Below are 25,160 nucleotides of genomic sequence, written 5' to 3'. Positions count from 1 at the left end.
TTCATAGGGAGGTAGAGGTGCCCCTAGAGCAGGAACAAGGAGAAAGTCGGATGCAGAATCAGGACAGTTCAGGGGTTTGTTCGATCAATGAATCCTTTGTACTTCTTCATCATACATTGCTATTCGAGCCAACAAAGTGCTGGCTAAACCAGAACCAAGCTAAGAAACACGTACGGTTTCAATTCTGGCAGGGATTTGGACAGTCTAAACCCCAAAGGAACCAAATTCTACCACAGCTGACGTGCTATTGGAAGCTGTCCTGCTTGGATATCATCAATATAAAATACTTACCACTGGGGGAGGAGCGGTAGATAGAACACTATGTAAAAGACCTTTCTCTTGATGCCACCATGCTGATATCGGGGGTTGATCAAAACCCCACAGAGAAAAACCAGAAGGGCTCAGCAGGCGGAGTATGGGTTATTCCTCAGCTTCAGAAAGTCCAGCCAAAGTGAGTCTAGAGTCCACTGAGTTAACAGGAGTTTTCCCACCGATTTCACTGGACTTTGGATCAGGCCCTAAATTATTAAGCCTGAGTCTCGATACTTGCAGAGTCCCCAGCATGTTTAATTATTTTTATACCAACTCAAGCCTCCGAGGTTCCGTCCAAAAGCTCTGACCTTCCCACCGACCAGACCCCGCACCACTCAAACAGCAGTCAGTCAATTGTTGGCATTCCCAAAGTAAAGATGACAACCACAAGATTCAACTCCAGAAGGGCATTCAAGGCCTAATACCAAGGAAATAGATACAATAAAGCTATGCCAGAAGGCCAGCATGCCCATGCCTGTTTACAGGAATTAATCCCCATTCTGCACTCACCGCATATTTCACAGCAGTGTCCGACAGGCTGGAAGGGGTCCTTGCATGCAAGCGCTGGGCACCGAGTCCCAGAATCCCCGAGCAAGGCAGCGCAGATCTGTCGATGTTTCTTAAATGAAAACACAGGGTAAGTTCCTCTGATCCACCCCTGGCTAGAGAGCTGCTCCTGCTCTGCTTTTCTGTTCAGTTTTACAAACACCAATGAGATTGCACTGCCCTGTCTGAGCATAGTGCTGGCATGTTCCCTGACTTCCTGTCCGCATCCTGAGGCCATGAAGAGCCCACCCAGGAGTTGTGACTTGTGGGAGCTAAAAGATCCCAGAGAACAGTTTGTTTAATTCCAGTTGAAGAACTCACCCCAGCATTTCCACACTCACAGCCCGATTTGTCCGGACACCCGGCATTTGTCACCTGGAAGGTCCCGTTGCCGTGGAACTGCAGCTTGGCTGAGCTGGTCGGCATGTACTCAGCTAAGGCCACGTCACTGGTGAACTTCTAGCTCCCAACCCAGAAAGATTAAAAAATAGATCAACATTTCTTACCAGCTGAGACTACGGAGTGTAAGATGTGGCAGCTCCGGCCTTGTCGACAGAGCGGTCACTTAGCCCACCTGCCCTCAAAGGCGGAAGTACTAGGCCTTGGGACATCCCCTTCAAGGTGTGTTGGCAAGGGAAAATAATGGGACAGTGCCCACCTCCCCTTCTTTATGGAGCCTACAAAGGCCTGAAAGGCTTTCCCAAACTAAAAAAAAACAGTAAAAAGCAACAATATGGGCTGGGTTTTTTATTTGTTTCTTTCTTTTTAAGCTGAGAATTACCAGGACTCTGGGGTTTCTTTTCCCTCTTTGTACTGGGAGTCTGCTTAGAGGAGCCGAGAACCAGACTGAAGATCTATCCGCCTGTAACAGCAGGGCTAGAGATGTGGATTCTTTAACACAAATCTTTTATCTCAGGCTTGTCTGTCAGGCATTTCAGTTACCTCACGGTTAGCAGTGAACCAGAGTGTACTAAACAGTCTGACTAAAAATCCCTGCCCCGTGTAGCTCCTCTGCTTTTACTCCTATTAATTTCCCATGCATCCACACAGGCTTCCAAAGAAACATTTGTGACACCCTGACACTTCCAGGAAAAACAGGGGACACAAACCCTAAGGTAAAAGCAAGAGGAAAATAATCAGACCTTCTTAATACCCCATGCCTAAATGGGGGTGTGGGAGTGGATACACAGACTAGTCTTTGCATGTCACCTTGCAAAGAGGCGTAGAAGCAGCTGATGGGCATCTTTTTACCCTACATCACTCTTCCTTTTAATCCTGACACTGCTGTCTTGGGAGTGAATGGGAGCTTTGCCACTGGTGTGGGTGGGAGCACGCTAGGTGGATCCAGGTCTAGGGTCCTGTCAACACAGGGCTGGGAACCAAGTTATTCCATGTGAGCTCGGTTTGAACACTTTCATCGACTCTGCTGGTTGACACTGCATGGCCCCCAGTCTGGATGAGGCCAAACCAGGAGACCGGTCTAGAACATTGTGGTGAAAACCCCACCCTTTGGTACCCCATCCACACCGCCCAGCCAACCAGTGAGAGAAACCAACTTCTCAGCCTCTCTCTCAGGCTGTGCATTACATTACAAACTTGAAGGCATGTCGCCTCCTCATTGTGAATGAACAAGGCCCTGTCACACTGAGAGGATTTGGTCTGGAAGGTCACTGAGGAACAGTAAAGATGAACACCTCTATGTCATTTCTATAATGTCAGTTCCCCGACTCTGGCCAGAGTTGTCGCACACACAGCGCTGTGGAACATAGGGGCTAGAGCTGGCTCCAACCAAACCCCAGCTACAGCACAAACGCCCCCGACGCAGGAAAGTTTGGATCCAGAACTCTGAGCAGGGCCCAGGGAAGTCCCGTACTGGATCACGCAGTTACATGCTGTGTGGGGCACGGACTGTCTTCATTACTGTGTTTGTTCAGCTCCGAGTACGGGGAGGATGAGGGGACTCCTGGGCACGATCACAACGCAAATAATAACAACCACTGAGACACCCAGCTACGTCTCCTGCTTCAGGGCGTAACCAGTGCCTGCTGTTTCAGAGACCGCTGTTAACTCCTCAGATCACCAGGTGCTGCAGTGGCCATATGGTTAGTCCCTGGGCAGAGGCACAGGGCAGGCTGCGAGCGTCTCTGCAATTACCCTCCAACCCACTCAAGAGGGGCACTGAGCCAGGGCTGGAAGGTGAAGCCACGACATGGGATACACAGCTCAGGGCTGAGGAGGGCTCTCAGGAGGAAAAAGGAACTGCATGGCTGTGTCTTCAATGCGGTGGCATGTAGCCTCCATATATTCCCTCTAGCAGTACCATTATCCTCCGAAGGGCTCATTAAAATCCTCATTTCTAACCAAGCTAGAGGTCCTGCATGGTGAAAACCTGCCTGAGCCACAATACAGAGCCCCAGAGCCCAGCAAGTGCAGAGGTGAGTCTAGGAATGGAGCAGCCAGGGAAGCAGAGGGCATTGTTTATTCCTGGATTTATTTGGCCTCCCAAGCTCCAGTGCCCCAAGGCGCTATTTGAAAACTACCAACTAGAAAAACAGCAGCAAGCCCACAATAGGTGGCAGCAGCCCTGGGGAAATGAGTACGAATGCCCTTCCAGCCACATCTTCCTCCCCAACAGTCTGGCCCTGAAGGTCCCACCATTCAGGCTCTTACAGGCCAAGAAACACAGACAAAATTTCCCAGGCCAATTCAGCTGTGTGTCATGTATATATCTGACAGAGAGGAAGGATGGTCAGTTGTTAGGGTACTAGCCTAGAACCCAGGAGACCTGCGTTCAATTCCCTGCTCTGCCACTGGCTTCCCATGTGACCTTGGGCAAATCACTTAGCCTCCTATGCATCAGTTCCCTGTCTGCCAAGAGCTCTTCCCCACTCCCAGGGTGTTGTGACATGCTCACTTACTGTGGTCACAGGAGCCAGATACATATATCATCTGCAGTAGAGTGGGACATGAGGTGCAAAGTCTGGCTCCCAGTACAAGCATTCCCAGTGGTCAGAACCCCCTGGATCTCAGCTTGTCCCATTACCAAGTTGGAACCCTGCTGCACAGTTTGGATCCCAAAGTTAGGAGCTGTTTGGATCTGGGGTTGTTGTTCATGCCCATCTCAGTATTGCACATGACGTGACTAAAGCAATGAGCTGAACCTGGGAGGAGAGGAAGGGGCCAGTCTTAATAAACCACTGTGCAACTTTTGTGACAATGGCCATTTTTATTTAACAAGAAAAGTTGAGGCCAAACTTGCAGAAGGGCCTGGTGATTCTGGGCACCATTTGGAGACACCTCAAAGGGGGCTGATCACCAGAGGGTGAGTGCTCAGCACTTTGTGACAAACAGACCGCTGGAATGTGTCTCAGGTTCAGCACCCAAAGTCCTGGGTCACTTTGGAAAGTCTTGGCCTAATTTTACTGAAATGCTTCCCAACACATGGATTCAAATGAACAAGCTAATCAAGGACCAGACTTTCTTCAAACAGAGTTTTCCCAGCCTCAGAACCTTCATTTACATTGGAACCCAGTCTGAAATTTCCCCAAGCTCTCCAGGGACACAGCATTTGAAAGCAGAACGGTCACGTTTCTCCTTTGTTTGATTTAGACACAGTCCGGCCCTATTTTACCACAGCAGCCTCCAAAATTGCATGCAGAGTTTTGCACACCCATATTTAAATCACATAAGAACTCTGACTTGGGCAAGAGACAGCAGAGATGGTAGGGTAATAACCATTGCCACCCAATCAGGACTGGACAGCAACAAGACAAATGAACAGAGGAGATCAACCCCCCAAAACAGTAGGACTCCCCCTCCCCCCCAGACAACCATATACTTTCCTCTGAGAGACACCTGAGACGGTCTGTCTCTTATTTATACTTCAACAACACTTGAATGGCTTGTCATGTCAAGAAAGTCAGTGGAGTTGAAAATTGCTTTTGCATGCCCCAGATGGGGCAATCAGTGCCTGACTCCCTTGGTTGTGGGGTCCCACGCAGTTTGCATGCACAAATCAGATTTTTTGCACATGCACGAGCCAAACCTGTGCTTACAACTGTGGTGCACACGGTTGAAGCCTTTCTGGAAATCTGGCACCACGGTGCACACTAAAGTCAAGCTCATGCCTAGTGCTGAACAAATGCCTGTAAGTGAACCATACTGATACACACAGCAAGTGTCACTGCACTTTTTGTTCTCATGACCTACTTTGTGGGTGCCGCAGGGGAGGTGGTGAAGTGTGATTGCGTTTTGTTTTGTTTCTCAAATGTTCCACTTTACCTGTCCCATTATGGAGATGCTTCGGAGATGAATCATTTGCTCAGATGAGTCGATGTTTACTCGAAAGGAGGTTTCAGGCTGAAAGATAACATCATCGTACTGGCACGGGACACGTTCTTCATCCACTGCAAAGATGTACTTGCCCTGGTCTAGGTCCTCCAAGGAGGTTGCAGCATGCCATAGTGCAGGGTCATGCCACTTATACTTCTCAGCATCAGTGAACGAGACAGCTGAAGCTGGGAAGAAAGACAAGGGGTAAGGTGAGAGCTGGAGTCTCTCTGCCCTGATTCTCTCATCGATCTAAATTCTCTCTTCCAATTCTCTCATCAATCTAAATAGCAAGAATGCCGGGATTGAAGTGAAGGAGCTAATAGCATTTAACAGGAGTTAAAATCTACTCTCTGCTCATCCTCCCCAGGATAACAGCAGCACTCACTGCCTGGAGACTTGTCAGTGCTTTGCAAAGCCAGACAGGTGGCTTCTGTAGTCAGGACTCATGTATTCCAGGATGCTGAAGCTATCGAGTTTCCCATGGAATCCACCTCTTGCATCAGACTGGTGCATCTGAATCTCAGTTTCCTTTTTATGTTTCCAGCTTTTAGGGGTCTGGAGAAAACCTTTACAAGATCAACTGATTGCAACAGATGAAATAATGTCTGTCTGAGTCTGCAGATAGCCTGAAACAAGAGCTCTGAGAGGTGTGACCTGCCCCATTAAGCTCAGTGGGTTAACTCTGAAACCTAAAGATGGCAACTGACACAAAATTAACTATTTCATGGCTGATCATTTTTAGTAGTAACAGCAGGCAAATTCTGCTGTTCTCACAGTCCCAAACTGCCTCTCGCATTTCCCTAGCTGAATTTGATATCCAAATAAACTACACAGGGGCTACTCACTGTCTGGTTTTGATATTTGTATTTAGTTCATTAAAACAAATTGTATTTTAAGTGAAGCTGCCACAGAATTTCCAGCTGGCTTCAGTGGAGCGCCCCAGCATCCAGCGACAATGCTGCAGAATGTAAGGCTAGCTCAAAACGGAGGTGGCCTTGGATATAATCATAACACAGATTAAGCAACAAAAAGTTGAAAAATTGCACCTGCACTTGCCCTGTTAACATTACCCTTGAGACTGCTGGCACTGAATCTGGATAGGCCCAAAGCTGAAATCCCTTCTCCATTTTTCCACGAAGAGAACTCTCAATGAAGTTAATGAGAATGTAGTTTGAATCTGTTTGCCTTTGTTCTCTGTGCTCAGCACCTGTAAGTCTTTAGAAACGTGGCCAGTGTGCAGAGACATGCTGCCATTTTGGTCTCAGTGTTGCTACAGCCAATCACAGTGAAGACACACACTCTGCTCTCTCATGGCGACTCCTTGATTCTTTTCTTGTTTTTCTGACTCTAAATGAAATGTCACTTTAGACTGAAAGTATTTTTTTGGCTGTAAAATATGGGAAAAACTCATAGAGGACCTGGCCTCAGTGCGAACTGAGTTAAGAACCTCAGGATCCAGTCACATATTAGCAGCCACTCCTAAAACAGAACCTGCTCAACACCCTACAGACACTTGGGATGTGAATTTGAGATTAACATGGGGGCTAGATGATACTTTATTACTGAAATGCACAAATAGGAGATGGGCCGGATAGCTATCTCCCCCTAGTGGGAGTGGTTCAGCTCATTATAACAAGGGGGGCAGGTGTAAATTCGCAACCAACCTATTTTTTCAAAGTCTGGAAGTGTTGAGAATGGGGACTTTGATTTGGGCCCCATGTGTAGGGGGAAAATACATACAACACCCTCCCTGTTTTTAAGCCTTCCCTTCAAAGTCTTCTCTGACCTTTGTTAGAAGGCAGGTGATCTACTGAAAAAGGCCTGACCTGGCCCTGGTCTACCCTAGCACTTACTTCGGTATAACTTATGTCACTCATGGGTGTGAATAAGCCCCACCCTTGAGCCACGTACATTACACCCACCGAAGCCCCAGCGTAGACCGCGCTATGTTGGTGGGAGAGCTTCTCCCGCCAACACAGCGCCCGCTTCTCGCGGCGGTGGAGTTATTGTGCCGACTGGAGAGCTCTCGCCCATCGGCAGAGAGCCTTTGCACTCGCGGCACGACAGTGACATAGCTGCACCCCAGAGCAATTCTAGTGCAGTCTACTGGCCCATGGAGAAGGGCACCGGGGCAAAGGCAGAGGTTCCAAAGCAATTCTTTATTTCGTTGTATTTCCCATAATTAAAGCCCACCCGGACGTCTTTGTGTTGAATTTACATGGCTAATCAAAGCGGATTGGGCACATGATACCTGTGTCACAGCCTGGATCCCAGCTGCCATCAAAAGCTGCAAATCCTGCACCAGGCGCCATAATGAACTCTCCATTCAAAGGAAGGTACTAAACAAAGGGATTCAAAGGGTTAGTGCTCGGCCCGCCTCCCAGCCAGACATGCTTATGATCAAATAATGATGCTAATTCTTCAAAGCTCTATGCCGCATGCCATTGCCAACGTGTTATACAAACATAAAGCAGTCTCTCTCCACACCGACACTGAGCACCCAGGGTCGTAGGGACATACCAGCACCTCCATTTTACAAGCCGAGACACTACGCTACGGAGAGATGCTTTATTTTACCTTGCCATAACTACGAAGCCGGTAAAGTGAGTGCAGATGTGAAGCAAGCAAAAATTACCCCACATCTTAACACACTGTCTCTCCATGGTGCAAAACCGCGCTAGTCTTCCCCATTTGTCTCTGTGTGAAAGGGGAAGGCTGGGTCTGCTTCTTCACGGGAACACGGCTTGGCTGCACAGCCTCTCAGCAGCTGAGCATTTTGCGACTGGAGGGGCTGGCTTCCCAGCATTCCTCGCCAGTCACTGCCCCTGGCCTGAGCTCACAAAGGACTGCACAGCCTCCTCTCTCCTTGGCCACCACTGGGCTTGGGGGGGTTCAGAATCAGGCCATGGTGTGTTTATTATTCAGGCTTTTGCCCTAGGCCATACAATTCCTCCCCTTTTGGCACTGGGTTATAGAATTCCTTCCCTTCCCCAACTCGGGCCTTGCCTATACCCAGAAGTAGCCCTGGCTCAGCCATCGCTGGCCAGTCGTTAGACTAGCAGTGTTTGCACTGATTGAGCTAGGCAAGGCTTCCCCCTGCTTGTACTGGGTGTAGCTTTCTGCTCGCAGGCATATGCAAAGCCACCTACATCCTGACGCTGCCCCACAGCTAACGATCCGCTCAGAGTCCTCACTCATGGCAAGGCCTCGGGCGGGTTTCCCAGCCAAGGCCTAGCTTGCCTGTCAAGCCTGATCCAGTAGGAGTGCTCTGAGCATGCCTACTCCCCACAGAAGGAGGAGGCCAGGACTGAGCTGGTTAGGAATTTTCGGGGGAGGGGGGGTGCTTACAGAGGATGTGGAGACACACGTTTGAATCTCTGTTTTGCCTGATATAGGGCAGGGACTTGACCCCAGGACTCTCAAGTAAGTGGTCTGACCACCAGGCTCTGGGGGTGGGTCTCTCTCAATGGCTTCTGTTGAACCTGTTCCCCTTTGTATAATAACTAAAAGTTTCTTGGTGCAGGGACTCGACCCTGACTCTCCCCCATGCCAGGTGAGTGCCCTGAGCACTGCGTGAGAGAGTCAGTCTCTCACTTTGTGTGTGTTTCTCTCATTCTTTCTACAGAGTGAAATAGCTGCAAGAGAAGGGACTGAGAGACACCAAGCAGAGGTACTAGGCATCCTCCTCCAGCTGTCAGTCTGGTGCCTGAGGTCCAGACCAATAGGAGTCAGACGCCTAAGTCCCTTTGCAAATCTAGGCCCTAAGCCCCACCCCTTTTCTTTCCATTTCACACCAGCCTAGCTTGGGCAGGTCCTCATTCAGCTTTGTTGGCTTCTGAGAATCCCTTTCTTAGATGCCTCTCTCTCCCCTTGCATTGTATGGGGAGCCTGGGCACCTAACCCAGGGCTGTGGATTCCACTGTGTTCCTAGCCCCAATCATAGAATCATAGAATATCAGGGTTGGAAGGGACCCCAGAAGGTCATCTAGTCCAACCCCCTGCTCAAAGCAGGACCAATTCCCAGTTAAATCATCCCAGCCAGGGCTTTGTCAAGCCTGACCTTAAAAACCTCTAAGGAAGGAGATTCTACCACCTCCCTAGGTAACGCATTCCAGTGTTTCACCACCCTCTTAGTGAAAAAGTTTTTCCTAATATCCAATCTAAACCTCCCCCACTGCAACTTGAGACCATTACTCCTCGTTCTGTCATCTGCTACCATTGAGAACAGTCTAGAGCCATCCTCTTTGGAACCCCCTTTCAGGTAATTGAAAGCAGCTATCAAATCCCCCCTCATTCTTCTCTTCTGCAGGCTAAACAATCCCAGCTCCCTCAGCCTCTCCTCATAAGTCATGTGTTCCAGTCCCCTAATCATTTTTGTTCCCCTTTGCTGGACTCTCTCCAATTTATCCACATCCTTCTTGAAGTGTGGGGCCCAAAACTGGTGCAACTACTGGCCCAAGCGCTGGTGCAACTACTCTCATAACCAGCCCACGATGGCTGAACCCAGGATACTCCTTAGTGCAGACAAGGCGGGAGGGATTAGTAAACAACAGCCACGTGACTCATTCATAACACATAATTTTTTAAAAAAACAAGTCACCTCATTTTCCATTCACGAATCGCCCATGAACAGGTTGGGATTTTCCCCAGTGTATTTGATGTTTTAAGAAGTGGTTCATTTCCAGTGCTCCTGCTCGTGAGTACGAATGTGAGGTTCCTGAATACTTTTCAATATTCACTTAGAATCCATGGTTTGCACTGAACTTTCCTGCCCAAAAGTTCATGTGCCATGAACGTTCACAAGATCAAGGCAAAAATGTCACTAACACAACATTTAAACAAACGCTTACTAAGTTTTGTTGTAGTATTAACCCTGCTCCAGGAAACCCCAACAAACTGTGAGCAGCTTGCACATTTATTATGCCCCAGGGAAGACCTGGAGATCAACAGTCAGCTGCATCCATTCTGCTAAATACAGAGTTTGGACAGCGCAGGGTGGAGATGCTCTGGCTACCATATCTACACTGGAAAATGTCCCGATTTTATAGGGACAGTCCCGATTTGGGGGGCTTTTTCTTATATAGGCACCTATTACTCCCCACCTCCATCCCGATTTTTCACACTTTCCCGCTGGTCACCCTAAATATATGTCCTCCATGAGCTTGTGTGCGCATGTGCAAAGGTTGGCCTAGGGACCTATTGAGACCACAACCCCTTCTTCTCATGAGGGATTCAAGATGGGGTCTTCAGCACTGGGGCTGGCAGAGCCTGCGGACGTTGTAGAGACAGTGTGTCCCATGCTCCTTGGAGGGACGGTAGCGCTTTATAGAACTCTAGCAACACCCCTGGCCATGCAGGCTAAAAATATAGGGTGGAATTGTCAAAGCCAGGGGAGTGAGGCATCCCTGCAGACACTGATAGGGAAACCAGAGAAGTATTGATGGAATGTACAATCATTTACCACCTCAGGATGATGCTTACAAAGTCTGGACAGGCTCAGTACTATAAACCCTAGACCTGATGTTAAATGGAAATGTGAGAGCTGGTGGAAGGAGTCACGTGTTCTATAAAATCCTGAAGAGCAAAAGGAAGCTTTTCTTCCTTGTATATTCCCGTTAGTATCATAGCAGCAATCTCTGATGATAGGCGCTTGCATTGCCAATGTCCGGCGCCAGGGCCCTGATCCTTGAAACACACAGGTGCTTAATGTTAATCATGAGGTGTCCCACTGGAACTACTCACAGACTTAATGTAAAGCACGTGCACAAGTGTTTGTAGGACTGGGGGCCTAAGCAAGTTCTCCTTTACGTGGCCACTATCAGAAGGCAGCTCAGAAAAGGGTCAATCACACCACAGGAAGAACCATTCACCAGAGCTAACTGCAGAGGACAGAATGGGAGTTTCCATTTGGAAACCACTTTCTCTGCACGGTGGGGTTTGGTATAGAAATTGCCTATAAACCAGGCTCCTTCCCAGGTCCATTTTGAACTGAGCAGTGACGTGTGCCAAAGGACTGGCTCCAATAAACTGGTGATTTCAGCTGCCCTCTGTTCCCGCCAAAGAGTACTTGGGGGCCAGCACGACACTGAGAGCATTAGTATTTTTAGTATTAGCATTTTTTCTTCTCGGCTATTGTTCAATAACTTATTTCTTTGGTCTCTATGACGAAATGTAACGACAACTGACATGTTTTCAGGACTTTTGGAAAGTATCAACTAAAAACAGTTTTAGGGCTGCATGTATGGATATAGAGACACCTCTGTAACCTAAGTATTGCAGCACAGTGCTAGTACCTGAGAACCAGGAAGGCAAACCCACTAGAATCTGTTCATAAGCAAAAATGAAATTGACTAGCCTGTTTTCAGAAATGGGGAGCGGTGTGTGTGTGTGTGTGTGTGTGTGTGTGTGTGAACAAGCAGCTGAAATGATGAGAATCTAATTCTACCTTTAGAATTAGGTCCATTTTAATAATCTAAGGTTCTACTAATGACACAGACATGGGAATGCGTCTTTTAAAATGCATGGCTTATAACCAGATGATGTTGCTTTAAAGGTCCAGCTGATTAATGAGGGTTACAGCATGTTGATCAGCAATGGCAGCGTGACTGATGTGTCATAATCATCAGTGCAGGGAAAAATGTCAAACGTCCTTTGCTCACCCAAAAGAGCAAAGCTCATCATTACAGCAGACCATTCCATCATCTTTATTTTCATTCACTGAGCCAAACTATGATCATTTTTGCTTTGTCTAGTTTGTGCCAGCTTTCCCTGTTCGTAACTCAGTGACTGCACCAGAACACTGGGCTCTGCAGTGCTACAAGCACGTGTGAGCTCTGCAAGCAGCTAGTTAGCAGTCAAGGCTATGTGCTGATTTGTGATATACTGTACTGTCCCAGCATCAAGTCCTTAGCTGACATTTCAGGGCTGCATCTAAAAAGCAGCACTACAGTATCATCGAGTGACTCGTTAAGTTAAGCCACCACAATAATTAAAGTTCTAAAATAGCAGATTTCACTGTCATCCGCCTAATTCCTTCACCTCTATTTACAAATCTGTCCTTGTGTGTGCTTGCCAGTTCCTTCCTGAAGGTGGTAGCAATGTGCCAAAGCACATGCTTACACACAGGCAGGCTTCCCCGTGTGGGGAGAGCAGAGGCAGTTAGCTCATTCCTTCTTTAACTGGAGCTGCGGGGAATGGGAAATTTAGGCGTACAAGGGAGTTTGTTAATATCCCGTTGATGCAGCGCTGTGTGTTCGGAGAACAAGCTTTAATACAAAAGGAGTAGTAGAGTTAGTTAGGTCTGATCAGGTTGTTGGCAGTAGGACAGGGTGACCAGACGTCCCGCTATTAGGGGATTTGTTTTATTTAGGCAACTCCCCCCCCCACACCCTGAAAAAAAGTGTGTGTCCTAATTTTTCACACTTGCTATCTGGTCACTCTACTGTAGCAAGAGACAAGGCACTGGGCCAAATACATTTTTGGGTCAATTCTATTGACTTTACTCGAGTTATGTCTGGGATTAACTTGCCTCAAGAGTTTTTCTGCTTGGATGAAATCTGCACCTCCACTCTTGGGCTTGCTACTTACACACTAACCCACGCCTGTCCGCATGCCCACACACACGCACTTTCCTTGCACTGTAGCACTCTCCCAGAGTGCCCTCTTGCTTACTGCCTGCTACCTATTTACGGGCCAGATTTTCAAGTGCTCAGCACCCACAAGAGGGGTCTGGTTTACAAAAGCACTCAGCTGCCATTAAATATGGGTTAGATTTACCAAGGAGCTTGGCGCCCGCAATGCCCCCACCATGCTGAGCTCTGGAAAAGCTGGACACATGAGAACTGAGCACTTCTGAAAAACAGGGTCCTCACTGCTCCTTTGCATGCTTCCCTCCATTTCCAGAGCCCACGTAGGCCACATGCCCTCTGTCAGTCCAATGTCACACTCAGGCCCGCTCCAGACCCCTATCTACCATGCCTCTAGGGCCTTTCTTTTTTTCTTGTGCAGAGCTGAAGGGGGAAAAAAGCCCTTGTTTTCCTCTCGTATAATAATACTTTGCAAATATATAGTACAGCTCATCTTCAAAGATCTCTACAACATCTCTGGCTCCTTTCACCTACTGGCTCCTCATTGTGGCGACCAGCTTCCTATGGGGAGGACTGGATGTGACTCTTGCTATCATCCATCAGGGATGCTGCTCCAACTGGCCAGAGGATGCCACTGGAAAGTAACACATGGGGCCTGATCCTCAGATGCTGTAAATCAGCAGAGATGAACTGCTCTGATTAAAACTCGCTCTGGATCTGGCCCATGCTGTTTCCCAATTCTGCCAGCAGAGGGAGCTCAGGACTGGCACTCAGGACTGGCACATGGCCATGAATAAATCACTGAGCAATACCAAAGAAAAGTTGGAAAACCTTAAGAAAATCTTTGCAGAGCCTAGCCACCCTCAGGGTCACACTGTTATACCAGGAGATAAAGGAAAGAACATCTGGGGAGTGACAGGTGGAAGAGCAGAAATGATCAAGCTCAGGTAATATGGGGATGGGGAGCTGGCTGTGAAGGGAGAGTACCTGCCCCTTTCCCCTCTGTCCCCGCTCATGGATCACTTCCCTATGCTCAGACAAGGCATGGAGAGCCGGAGCCTCAGGTGAGAGACGGTTTGTAGCAGCTTTTGCAACAAGGAAGAGGGCAGGTTGTCCTGATGAATGAGGAGAGGCCTGTGTGTATCTATCTGTTTGGAGGGATATTGACCGGTCCAGCTCGTCTGATCTCTCCCTGGCTCAGAAAGGCGAGATTCATTCCATCAGAGCAATACTGTACCAACCCACTATTGGAATCTTTGTGGAGCTGTGATAGGGTTTGAACCTGGAGTGACATTCTGACCCCACTGAAGTCAATCACAAAACTCCCATTGACTTCCGTAGAGCTAGGATATCACTCCTGGTAGACACTGAGGCAAAAATACCCACCTTAGCAGCAGTGCAGTGTGCCCCTGCCAGTTCCCAGAATAACACTGGTACAGTTACTAAGATGCTGTTAGGTTTTGAGGTTGTAACAGCTTTGGCTGCTGGTCTCAAGAGGGGAGAGACATCCCTGTAGAATCATATTACTATGACCACGCCCAGGCTGGACCCAAATGGAACGATTAAGCTGAGCATGCCAAAGGCAATAATAAATTAACAGAAATCCTTTTAATAAGGCTTAATGACCTAGACTGAATGAGGGGACTGGACACGGCCTGTCAGATCATGTAAAGATGACACAGCATTTCCCACGCTCTGTGCAGCATGAGAAAGGATCCAATAACCACTAGCACTGAGGATCAGCTGCGTGCCCTGCTTCAGATCTACAGGCAAGCCGAGAACAAAGCCCTTTTCCTGAACTGCATCTCCTCCCTTGCTCCGCACAGTGCTCTTCAGTGCTAAGAAACCCAGTGCCCTGGACATTCCCCTCTGGAACAACACGAGAAGTCTGATCTCTCTCATGGTGAAGTGTTCAACTGGGACACTGGTCCCGTCAGTCCTTGTGCAATGTGCAATGTGCAGTGGGGGGTGGGGGGGGAGGGAGCACATTCCACCATCCATGTGAGCAAATGCTACTAGTGGGCACAAGTAAGAGTAAGTGCTTGGCACGGTCCACTGCACTGTGGAACCCATCCCTTGTGTCCTTCCCGTCCTGCGAGAGGATATAAAAGGTGGGGAGTGGGCAAAGACTGGGTGTGTCTGAGGAGACCTGGGAATAAGCACAGTCCTCCACGTGCGATTGAGCTGCTTAACTTCGTGTTTCCCCTTAAGCCTCACCCCTGCAGCGAGGCTGGAGCAACTCGGCAGCAGCAGTCTCATTAATGCAGGATCAGTTCTCCTGCTCTGTCAGCTCATCACGCTTTCCCTTGAGTTTATATGCACAACGTGCTGCTTCTGCACCTGCTCTGGGCAGGATCAAGCCTAAACTCGTTCGTTCTGGCAGCTAAATCCCAATGCTGTGGACAGCCAATAAAATACGGTTCCTAAACGTAAACAGTTACCACTTGAGAAATGGAAGGCTGCATAGTTCAGAGCTGGGCTGGTCCATGCTGTTTGCAGCCAGAAAGAAGGGTGGGCAGGCACTATGCAAACTCCCCATCCCAGCGCCACAGAGGCACTTCGGGTCTCACCCACTCCGTCTCCTGTCATCCAGACTGTGTCAGAATGATCTGGTGAGTTTGGGATGGAACCACATTTGTGTCTGGATGCAACCAACGGAAACTACTAAGACTCGAGGACTTTGAACAACAATTCTGCACAACCCGTGCAAAGTTCAGCTAAATGAACCTCCTGGGACTCTGTCTGAGACTCTCCCAAGGGCAGCAGGGCCTCTAGCGGCAGCCAGTTCCCTAGAGAATCTCATGGCCCTGGCTCTCTATGGTACTGATCCAGTTCCTATTGCTGTCCTATCCAAGCACCACACAGTCTTTGAGGTATTTAGCTTCACAGCACCTCTGGGAGATAAGACAGGGTCATTCTCCCCATTTTACAGATGGGGAACTGAGCCACCAAGAGGCCAGTGTCTCAATCCCAAGGTCTCACAGAAAGTCGGTGGTGGAGCAAGGAATGGAACCGAGGGCTGCTGGGTCCCAGGCTAGTGCCCTAACCACTTGACCAGCCTACACTTACTGCACAGAGAGAAGGCCTTGCCAAGCAGGGGGTTGTGTAGCCTTTCATTATAAGAGTATTGTAACCAGCCCTGCTGCAGGACGCAGCTGTGAGGGCTTTGGGACACCAGTCCCCTCTAGATAGCAGGCAACTCACTACTGGGCTTAGAGGCAAATGCTGTCAGTGCCCCAAGTCCTACAGGCTGTAGCCCTCAATGGGTTCCCATAGACACTCACCCCTTTAGAGTAACAAAGGTGCATGTCACTATGGCTGTGTGATGGGGCTTTCCCCTTGCACTACCCCTGCAGGGATTAATCTAGGTAAGAGAGCATAGGCGCTGGCTTCCTCCGAGCCCGGGTGGGTGCTCAAACCCCTGCTCCGCCCCAGGCCCCGCCTCCACCCAATCCCTTCCCCCAAGTCTCCACCCCATCCTGCCTCTTCTCGCCCTTGCTTTGCCCCAGGCCGCACCCACAGCCATTTTCCCAAGTCCCCACCCCTGCCCCGCCTTTTCCCATCCCACCTCTTCCCACCTAGTTCTGCCCCCTCCCCTGAGTGTGCCCTGTCCCCGCTCCTCCCCGAGTCTCCTGCATGCCGTGAAACAGCTGATTGTGGTGGGTGGGAGGTGCTGGGAAGGAGAGGAAGGAGTTCATCAGCAGAGCTGATGGCAGGCGGGAGGCACTGAGGGTGAGAGGGGAGCTGGCTGCCAATAATATTTTTCCATGGGTGCTCCAGCCCTGTCGGCGCCAATGCAAGAAGGGCCAGTTAGAATGGGCTTCACCCAGAGGGGAGTTAGGACGCAATGAGGCTTAATTGGGGATGAAGTTCACCTGGGCAGAAACAGGCAGGGCTTCTATGAAGCCAGGGAGCCGGCAACAGAGAAGGTGGCTGCAGTGAGGAACCCTGCAGTCACACTCCCTGATACAAGGCGGGTGAGTAGTAGCCTGTCATAGGCAGTGCAAGAAAGCAGTAAGGGCTGGGAGAATAAAGCCCTGAGTTGCTGGGTCAAAGGCCCCTGGTTTAGAAGCTGGTGTAGAGGGCAGGCCTGAGTTCCCCTACAAGCCACTGTGGGGGTGGCATGCTATGGACAGTCCATCTGGGGACTCCTGGGGAGAGTTTGGATAATACCCTGGAAAGGGGGAGAATTTCAGTGTGTCTTGGCCAGAAGACTACGCCACAAAGAGGAAAGAACTGCAGGTCTGGGTGCATGAGAGAGACCACGGAGCAAGTGATCGGGACAACAGGCTGAGGACCACAGGAAAGGGTGTCAGACCATGTGGGGGGCTAATCCCCAGATGGGCCACTAGGAGGCAACTAAGCGGTAAAAGAGCACACCCTGTTACAAGCTGCTAGAAATCAAGATGCCAATATCCCAGGCAAAATGGGTGAAATCCTGGCTTCACTGAGGTAAACAGGAGTTTTGCCATTGACCTCAATGGGGCCAACACTTCACCCCGTGATTTTACTTTAAAATAAAAAGATCAACCCAGCAGTTCCTAACCCAGCCCCTAGGAGGTTATCATGAGGCACAGAAAGACAATGATTTACCTGAGGTTCCAGAACCCATCAGTGGAAGAAGTGAGGCTAGAACCCAGAAGGGCTGACTACCAGTCCCTTGTTCTCATCACGAGACTAGGGCCCCTTGTTCACTGTGGATGGAAGAGCCCTAGAATAAATGTTAGGGTCTCTTTTCCCTGTTTTGGTCACTGTCCTGGATGCCTGGTGCACTGAGCTGTATCAATAGATTGTGCAGTGTTCCTGTTCTCCAAGAAGCACACCTGCAAATGATTAGGATTCCCCAGAGAAATCCATCTCTAGACTGTCATTTGTACTGACACAACCTGACGGCACAATCTCGATTCAGTGCAGCTGGATCATTGCCAATAGCTGAAGTGATGGTCTTTTGCTAAGACCACAGCTGCTGACTGATTTATTGATCAAACAAATAGAAAGTGGGTTTTAAAGCACAGATACCTGTAATGTGGCCACCAATTTTTTGGGTTGCTAAAGGCAAAATCACCACCACCAGCCCAGGTCCTGTACTGCTCTAACGCAGTGAGAGCTCTCCACCCCCACGGTCACTTGGTTCCTTTCCCTCTCTGCTAAATCTCTTCTTTCTTGCCATTTCCCTGTTCAGGCGCAGTGACTTTTGTAGCCTTTTTCTAACACTCATGATTACATACCTGGCTGTCATGCAAACTGATCTCTCTAAGATCCACGCACCAAGTCTTTGGCTTTCCCCTTGATTGACTTCTGTCCACGACCATCACAAGGGCCATCGTAACCATTATCACTCTCAGGTCGCCATGGTCACATCCATACCAGTGTAGCCTAGCCTCCCTCAACTTTTCTTCAGCTGGGGCAGCCTGCATTAGGTCCCTCACAACCTTATTTCATTTCCTATCACAGAGTGTCCAACCACTTGACCATCTCGACACTGCATGCATCTCAACATCGTCATTTCCGGAGCGGAAAGATTGCTGGGGGTGGGCCAGGTCTCTGCTCTGCTTCGAACAGGTTGAATTACAGTTTTATACACTCTACCTTTTAACTTTACTGGCATCTTGAACTGGGGTCAGCTCCTGCCATTTTGCACCAAACTGCTTTGGTGTGAAACCAGGCATCTCAGGACAGCCATTGTCAGCAACCAACTATCCTAGGTATTTAAATTCCCTCTCTGCTGGATAATAATATGAGAGAGAGCTTTTGTTCTAGAGCTGCGTTATATAGGCATATTCATCCACCCCCATGATCCCTATACTCCAGCTTCCTGTTCTTTTCTCTCTGAGATACACCAGGATTATAGGTAATTTTAGTCCTGTGGCAAGGAATGAGGTGGTTGTGCTAGCAGCTACAAGGGTTGCTATCAGCATAGCTCCATGCTTGTCCAGGTGTCAGTGAGGGCAGAAGAGGAAGACAATGGGACTGTACAGGTGGCTCCCCATCTGTAAAATGGGGCTATTTAGATCAACCCACTTTCATAAAGCACTTTAAGATCAACAGGTGAAAAGCACCATACACTAACCATTACTACTATATATTATTTGCATTACCATAGGGTCTAGGAATCATAGTCAAGGATCCTTCTGGCAACTAACGGAAGTTACTAGATGGCAGGCCTTGGTTCTCATGGGAGACTTCAATCACCCTGATATCTGCAGGGAGAGCAATACAGTGGTGCACAGACAATCCAGGAAGTTTTTGGAAAGTGTAGGGGACAATTTCCAGTGCAAGTGCTGGAGGACCCAACTAGGGGCAGAGCTCTTCTTGACCTGCTGCTCACAAACCGGGAAGAATTAGTAGGGGAAGCTAAAGTGGATGGGAACCTGGGAGGCAGTGACCATGAGATGGTCGAATTCAGGATCCTGACACAAGGAAGAAAGGAGAGCAGCAGAATACGGACCCTGGACTTCAGAAAAGCAGACATAGCCCTGGTCTACACTAGGACTTTAGGTCGAATTTAGCAGCATTAAATCGATGTAAACCTGCACCCGTCCACAGTGCAGGTTTACATCGATTTAATGCTGCTAAATTCGACTTAATTTTATTTCGACTTAAAGGGCTCTTAAAATCGATTTCCTTACTCCACCCCTAACAAGTGGATTAGCGCTTAAATCGGCCTTGCCGGCTCGAATTTGGGGTACTGTGGACACAATTCGATGGTATTTGCCTCCGGGAGCTATCTCAGAGTGCTCCATTTTGACCGCTCTGGACAGCACTCTCAACTCAGATGCACTGGCCAGGTAGACAGGAAAAGAACCGCAAACTTTTGAATCTCATTTCCTGTTTGGCCAGCGTGGCAAGCTGCAGGTGACCATGCAGAGCTCATCAGCAGAGGTGACCATGATGGAGTCCCAGAATCGCAAAAGAGCTCCAGCATGGACCAAACGGGAGGTACAGGATCTGATCGCTGTATGGGGAGAGGAATCCATGCTATCAGAACTCCGTTCCAGTTTTCGAAATGCCACAACCTTTGTCAAAATCTCCCAGGGCATGAAGGACAGAGGCCATAACAGGGACCCGAAGCAGTGCTGTGTGAAACTGAAGGAGCTGAGGCAAGCCTACCAGAAAACCAGAGAGGTGAATGGCCGCTCCGGGTCAGAGCCCCAAACATGCCGCTTCTATGATGAGCTGCATGCCATTTTAGGGGGTTCAGCCACCACTACCCCAGCTGTGTTGTTTGACTCCTTCAATGGAGATGGCGGCAATACGGAAGCAGGTTTTGGGGAGGACGAAGATGATGATGAGGAGGAGGTTGTAGATAGCTCACAGCAAGCAAGCGGAGAAACCAGTTTTCCCGACAGCCAGGAACTGTTTCTCACCCTGGACCTGGAGCCAGTACCCCCCGAACCCACCCAAGGCTGCCTCCTGGACCCAGCAGGCGGAGAAGGGACCTCCGGTGAGAGTACCTTTTAAAATACTATACATGGTTTAAAAGCAAGCATGTGAAAGGATTGCTTTGCCCTGGCATTCGCGGCTCTCCTGGATATACTCCCAAAGCCTTTGCAAAAGGTTTCTGGGGAGGGCAGCCTTATTGCGTCCTTCATGGTAGGACACTTTACCACTCCAGGCCAGTAACACGTACTCGGGAATCATTGTAGAACAAAGCATTGCAGTGTATGTTTGCTGGCGTTCAAACAACATCCGTTCTTTATCTCTCTGTGTTATTCTCAGGAGAGTGAGATATAATTCATGGTCACCTGGTTGAAATAGAGTGCTTTTCTTCAGGGGACACTCAGAGGAGCCCATTCCTGCTGGGCTGTTTGCCTGTGGCTAAACAGAAATGTTCCCCGCTGTTAGCCACAGGGAGGGGGGAGGGTTGAGGGGGTAGCCACGAGGTGGGGGGAGGCAAAATGCGACCTTGTAATGAAAGCACATGTGCTATGTATGTAATGTTAACAACAAGGTTTACCCTGAAAGAGTGTAGCCACTGTTTTATAAAATGTGTCTTTTTAAATACCGCTGTCCCTTTTTTTTTCTCCACCAGCTGCATGTGTTTCAATGATCACAGGATCTTCTCCTTCCCAGAGGCTAGTGAAGATTAGAAAGAAAAAAAAAACGCACTCGTGATGAAATGTTCTCCAAGCTCATGCTGTCCTCCCACACTGACAGAGCACAGATGAATGCGTGGAGGCAAATAATGTCAGAGTGCAGGAAAGCACAAAATGACCGGGAGGAGAGATGGCGGGCTGAAGAGAGTAACTGGCAGGCTGAAGAGAGTAAGTAGCGGGCTGAAGAGAGGGCTGAAGCTCAAATGTGGCGGCAGCGTGATGAGTGGAGGCAGGATTCAATGCTGAGGCTGCTGGAGGACCAAACCAGTATGCTCCAGTGTATGGTTGAGCTGCAGCAAAGGCAGCTGGAGCACAGACTGCCACTACAGCCCCTGTGTAACCAACCACCCTCCTCTCCAAGTTCCATAGCCTCCACACCCAGACGCCCAAGAACGCAGTGGGGGGGCCACCGGCCAACCAGCTACTCCACCACAGAGGATTGCCCAAAAAAAAGAAGGCTGGCATTCAATAAATTTTAAAGTTGTAAACTTTTAAAGTGCTGTGTGGCATTTTCCTTCCCTCCTCCACCACCCCTGCTGGGCTACCTTGGTAGTCATCCCCCTATTTGTGTGATGAATGAAGAAAGAATGCATGAATGTGAAGCAACAATGACTTTATTGCCTCTGCAAGCGGTGATTGAAGGGAGGAGGGGAGGGTGGTTAGCTTACAGAGAAGTAGAGTGAACCAAGGGGCGGGGGGTTTCATCAAGGAGAAACAAACAGAACTTTCACACCGTAGCCTGGCCAGTCATGAAACCGGTTTTCAAAGCTTCTCTGATGCGTACCGCGCCATCCTGTGCTCTTCTAACCACCCTGGTGTCTGGCTGCGCGTAACCAGCAGCCAGGTGATTTGCCTCAACCTCCCACCCCGCCATAAACGTCTCCCCCTTACTCTCACAGATATTGTGGAGCACACAGCAAGCAGTAATAACAGTGGGAATATTGGTTTCGCTGAGGTCTAAGTGAGTCAGTAAACTGCACCAGCGCACCTTTAAACATCCAAATGCACATTCTACCACCATTCTGCACTTGCTCAGCCTGTAGTTGAACAGCTCCTGACTACTGTCCAGGCTGCCTGTGTACGGCTTCATGAGCCATGGCATTAAGGGGTAGGCTGGGTCCCCAAGGATACATATAGGCATTTCAACATCCCCAACAGTTATTTTCTGGTCTGGGAATAAAGTCCCTTCCTGCAGCTTTTGAAACAGACCAGAGTTCCTGAAGATGCGAGCGTCATGTACCTTTCCCGGCCATCCCACGTTGATGCTGGTGAAACGTCCCTTGTGATCCACCAGAGCTTGCAGCACTATTGAAAAGTACCCCTTGCGGTTTATGTATTCGGCGGCTTGGTGCTCCGGTGCCAAGATAGGGATATGGGTTCCGTCTATGGCTCCACCACAGTTAGGGAATCCCATTGCAGCAAAGCCATCCACTATGACCTGCACATTTCCCAGGGTCACTACCCTTGATAGCAGCAGATCTTTGATTGCGTGGGCTACTTGCATCACAGCAGCCCCAACAGTAGATTTGCCCACTCCAAATTGATTCCCAACTGACCGGTAGCTGTCTGGTGTTGCAAGCTTCCACAGGGCTATCGCCACTCGCTTCTCGACTGTGAGGGCTGCTCTCATCTTGGTATTCATGCGCTTCAGGGCAGGGGAAAGCAAATCACAAAATTCCATGAAAGTGCCCTTACGCATGCAAAAGTTTCACAGCCACTGGGAATCGTCCCAGACCTGCAACACTATGCGGTCCCACCAGTCTGTGCTTGTTTCCCGAGCCAGAATCGGCATTCTACAGCATGAACCTGCCCCATTAGCATCATGATGCATGCATTGGCAGGGCCTATGCTTTCAGAGAAATCTGTGTCCATGTACTGATCACTCACGTGACCGTGCTGACGTTGCCTCCTCGCCCGGTATCGCTTTGCCAGGTTCTGGTGCTGCATATACTGCTGGATAATGTGTGTGATGTTTAATGTGCTCCTAATTGCCAAAGTGAGCTGAGCGGCCTCCATGCTTGCCTTGGTATGGCATCCGCACAGAAAAAAGGCGCAGAACGATTGTCTGACGGAGGGAGGGGCGACTGACGACACGGCTTACAGGGTTGGCTTCGGGGAGCTAAAATCAACAAAGGGGGTGGCTTTACATCAAGGAGTATTTCAGGCAGGACTTCACGGAGGGTTCCAATAAGAAATGGTGCACCTAAGTTATTGTTCTGATTGGAACAAGGAGGTTGGCCTGACCTCTGATTGATACATGGCTAGATTTACCTCGCTGCACCTTCTCTGTGAGTGACTGCAGTGTAACCTAGAGGAATGAGTCCCCTAGACGGGGGAGGAGGCAAATGAGTACAAAACAAATCTGGTCTATTTCTTGTTTTGATCCACTCCATCTATCTTTTACATCTTTGGCTGGCAGCAGACGGTGCAGTAGGACTGCTAGCCATCCTCACCTCTTGCCTGCCCGGCAGAAGATGATGCAATAGGACTGCTAGCAATCCATATCGCCTGCCCGCTCACCATAAGACAGTTCAATAGGACTGACTGCAGGACTAAAGAGAATGACCTGGTCAAGTCACTCCAAATTTAGTCCCTGCACCCATGTCTGCCCAGGCGCTCCCAGCCGACGTGGCCAGGAGCACCTCGGACATGACAAGGACGGCTACCAGTCGTACTGTACCATCTGCTTCCACAAGGCAATGGGTTGCTGCTACTGTGTAGCAATGCCGTACCACGTCTGCCAGCACCCATGAGACATACGGTGACGGTTACCTGAGCGGGCTCCATGCTTGCCGTGGTATGGCGTCTGCACAGGTAACTCAGGAAAAAAGGCGCGAAACGATTGTCTGCCCTTGCTTTCACGGAGGGAGGGAGGGAACGGGGGCCTGACGATATGTATCCAGAACCACCCGCGACAATGTTTTAGCCCCATCAGGCATTGGGATCTCAACCCAGAATTCCAATGGGCAGCGGAGACTGCGGGAACTGTGGGATAGCTACCCACAGTGCAACGCTCTGGAAGTCGACTCTAGCCTCGGTACTGTGGAAGCGCTCTGCCGAGTTAATGCACTTAGAGCATTTTCTGTGGGGACACACACACTTGAATATATAAAACCGATTTCTAAAAAACTGACTTCTATAAATTCGACCTTATTCCGCAGTGTAGACATACCCTTTGACTCCCTCAGGGAACTGATGGGCAGGATCCCCGGGAGAATAATATGAGGGGGAAAGGAGTCCAGGAGAGCTGGCTGTATTTTAAAGAATCCTTATTGAGGTTACAGGGACAAACCCTCCCGATGTGTAGAAAGAATTGGAAATATGTTAGGCCACTAGCTTGGCTTAACAGTGAAATCCTTGCTGATCTTAAACACAAAAAAGAAGCTTACAAGAAGTGGAAGATTGGACAAATGTCCAGGGAGGAGTATAAAAATATTGCTCAGGCATGCAGGAGTAAAATCAGGAAGGCCAAATCACACTTGGAATTGCAGCAAGCAAGAGGTGTTAAGAGTAACAAGAAGGGTTTCTTCAGGTATGTCAGCAACAAGAAGAAAGTCAAGGAAAGTGTGGGCCCCTTACTGAAAGAGGGAGGCAACCTAGTGACAGAGGATGTGGAAAAAGCTAATGTACTCAATGCTTTTTTTGCCTCTGTCTTCATGAACAAGGTCAGCTCCCAGACTACTGCACTGGGCAGCACAGCATGGGGAGGAGGTGACCAGCCCTCTGTGGAGAAAGAAGTGGTTCGGGACTATTTAGAAAAGCTGGACGAGCACAAGTCCATGGGGCCGGATGCGCTGCATACAAGAGTGCTAAAAGGGTTGGCTGATGTGATTGCAGAGCCATTGGCCATTATCTTTGAAAACTCATGGCGATCGGGGGAGGTCCCGGACGACTGGAAAAAGGCTAATGTAGTGCCCATTTTTAACAAAGGGAAGAAGGAGGATCCAGGGAACTATAGGCCAGTCAGCCTCACCTCAGTCCCTGGAAAAATCATGGAGCAGGTCCTCAAGGAATCAATTCTGAAGCACTTAGAGGAGAGGAAAGTGATCAGGAACAGTCAGCATGGATTCACCAAGGGCAAGTCATGCCTGACTAATCTAATTGCCTTCTACAATGAGATAACTGGCTCTGTGGATGAGGGGAAAGCAGTGGATGTGTTATTCCTTGACTTTAGCAAAGCTTTTGACATGGTCTCCCATAGTATTCTTGCCAGCAAGTTAAAGAAGTATGGGCTGGATGAATGGACTAAAAGGTGGATAGAAAGCTGGCTAGATTGTCGGACTCAACG

The 25,160-nt window shown here is 49.2% G+C and overlaps 1 protein-coding gene across 1 annotated transcript in view; it reads right to left on the bottom strand.

The window, feature by feature from the left end:
• AMN (amnion associated transmembrane protein) overlaps positions 1 to 25,160 on the bottom strand; it is a 56,829-nt gene that overhangs the window by 13,303 nt on the left and 18,366 nt on the right. The window contains exons 4-7 of the mRNA XM_073349712.2: positions 7,442 to 7,529; positions 5,140 to 5,375; positions 1,180 to 1,317; positions 823 to 931 (exon numbers count right to left, since the gene is read on the bottom strand). Of these exons, the coding sequence (XP_073205813.2) occupies positions 823 to 931; positions 1,180 to 1,317; positions 5,140 to 5,375; positions 7,442 to 7,529 (571 nt within the window). The remainder of the gene's footprint in view (positions 1 to 822; positions 932 to 1,179; positions 1,318 to 5,139; positions 5,376 to 7,441; positions 7,530 to 25,160) is intronic.

Source organism: Lepidochelys kempii, chromosome 6, assembly GCF_965140285.1.
Source record: "Lepidochelys kempii isolate rLepKem1 chromosome 6, rLepKem1.hap1, whole genome shotgun sequence".
NCBI lineage: Eukaryota > Metazoa > Chordata > Testudines > Cheloniidae > Lepidochelys > Lepidochelys kempii.
Note: the sequence above shows the minus strand (reverse complement) of the source record. Positions and strands in the feature narration are given on the sequence as shown.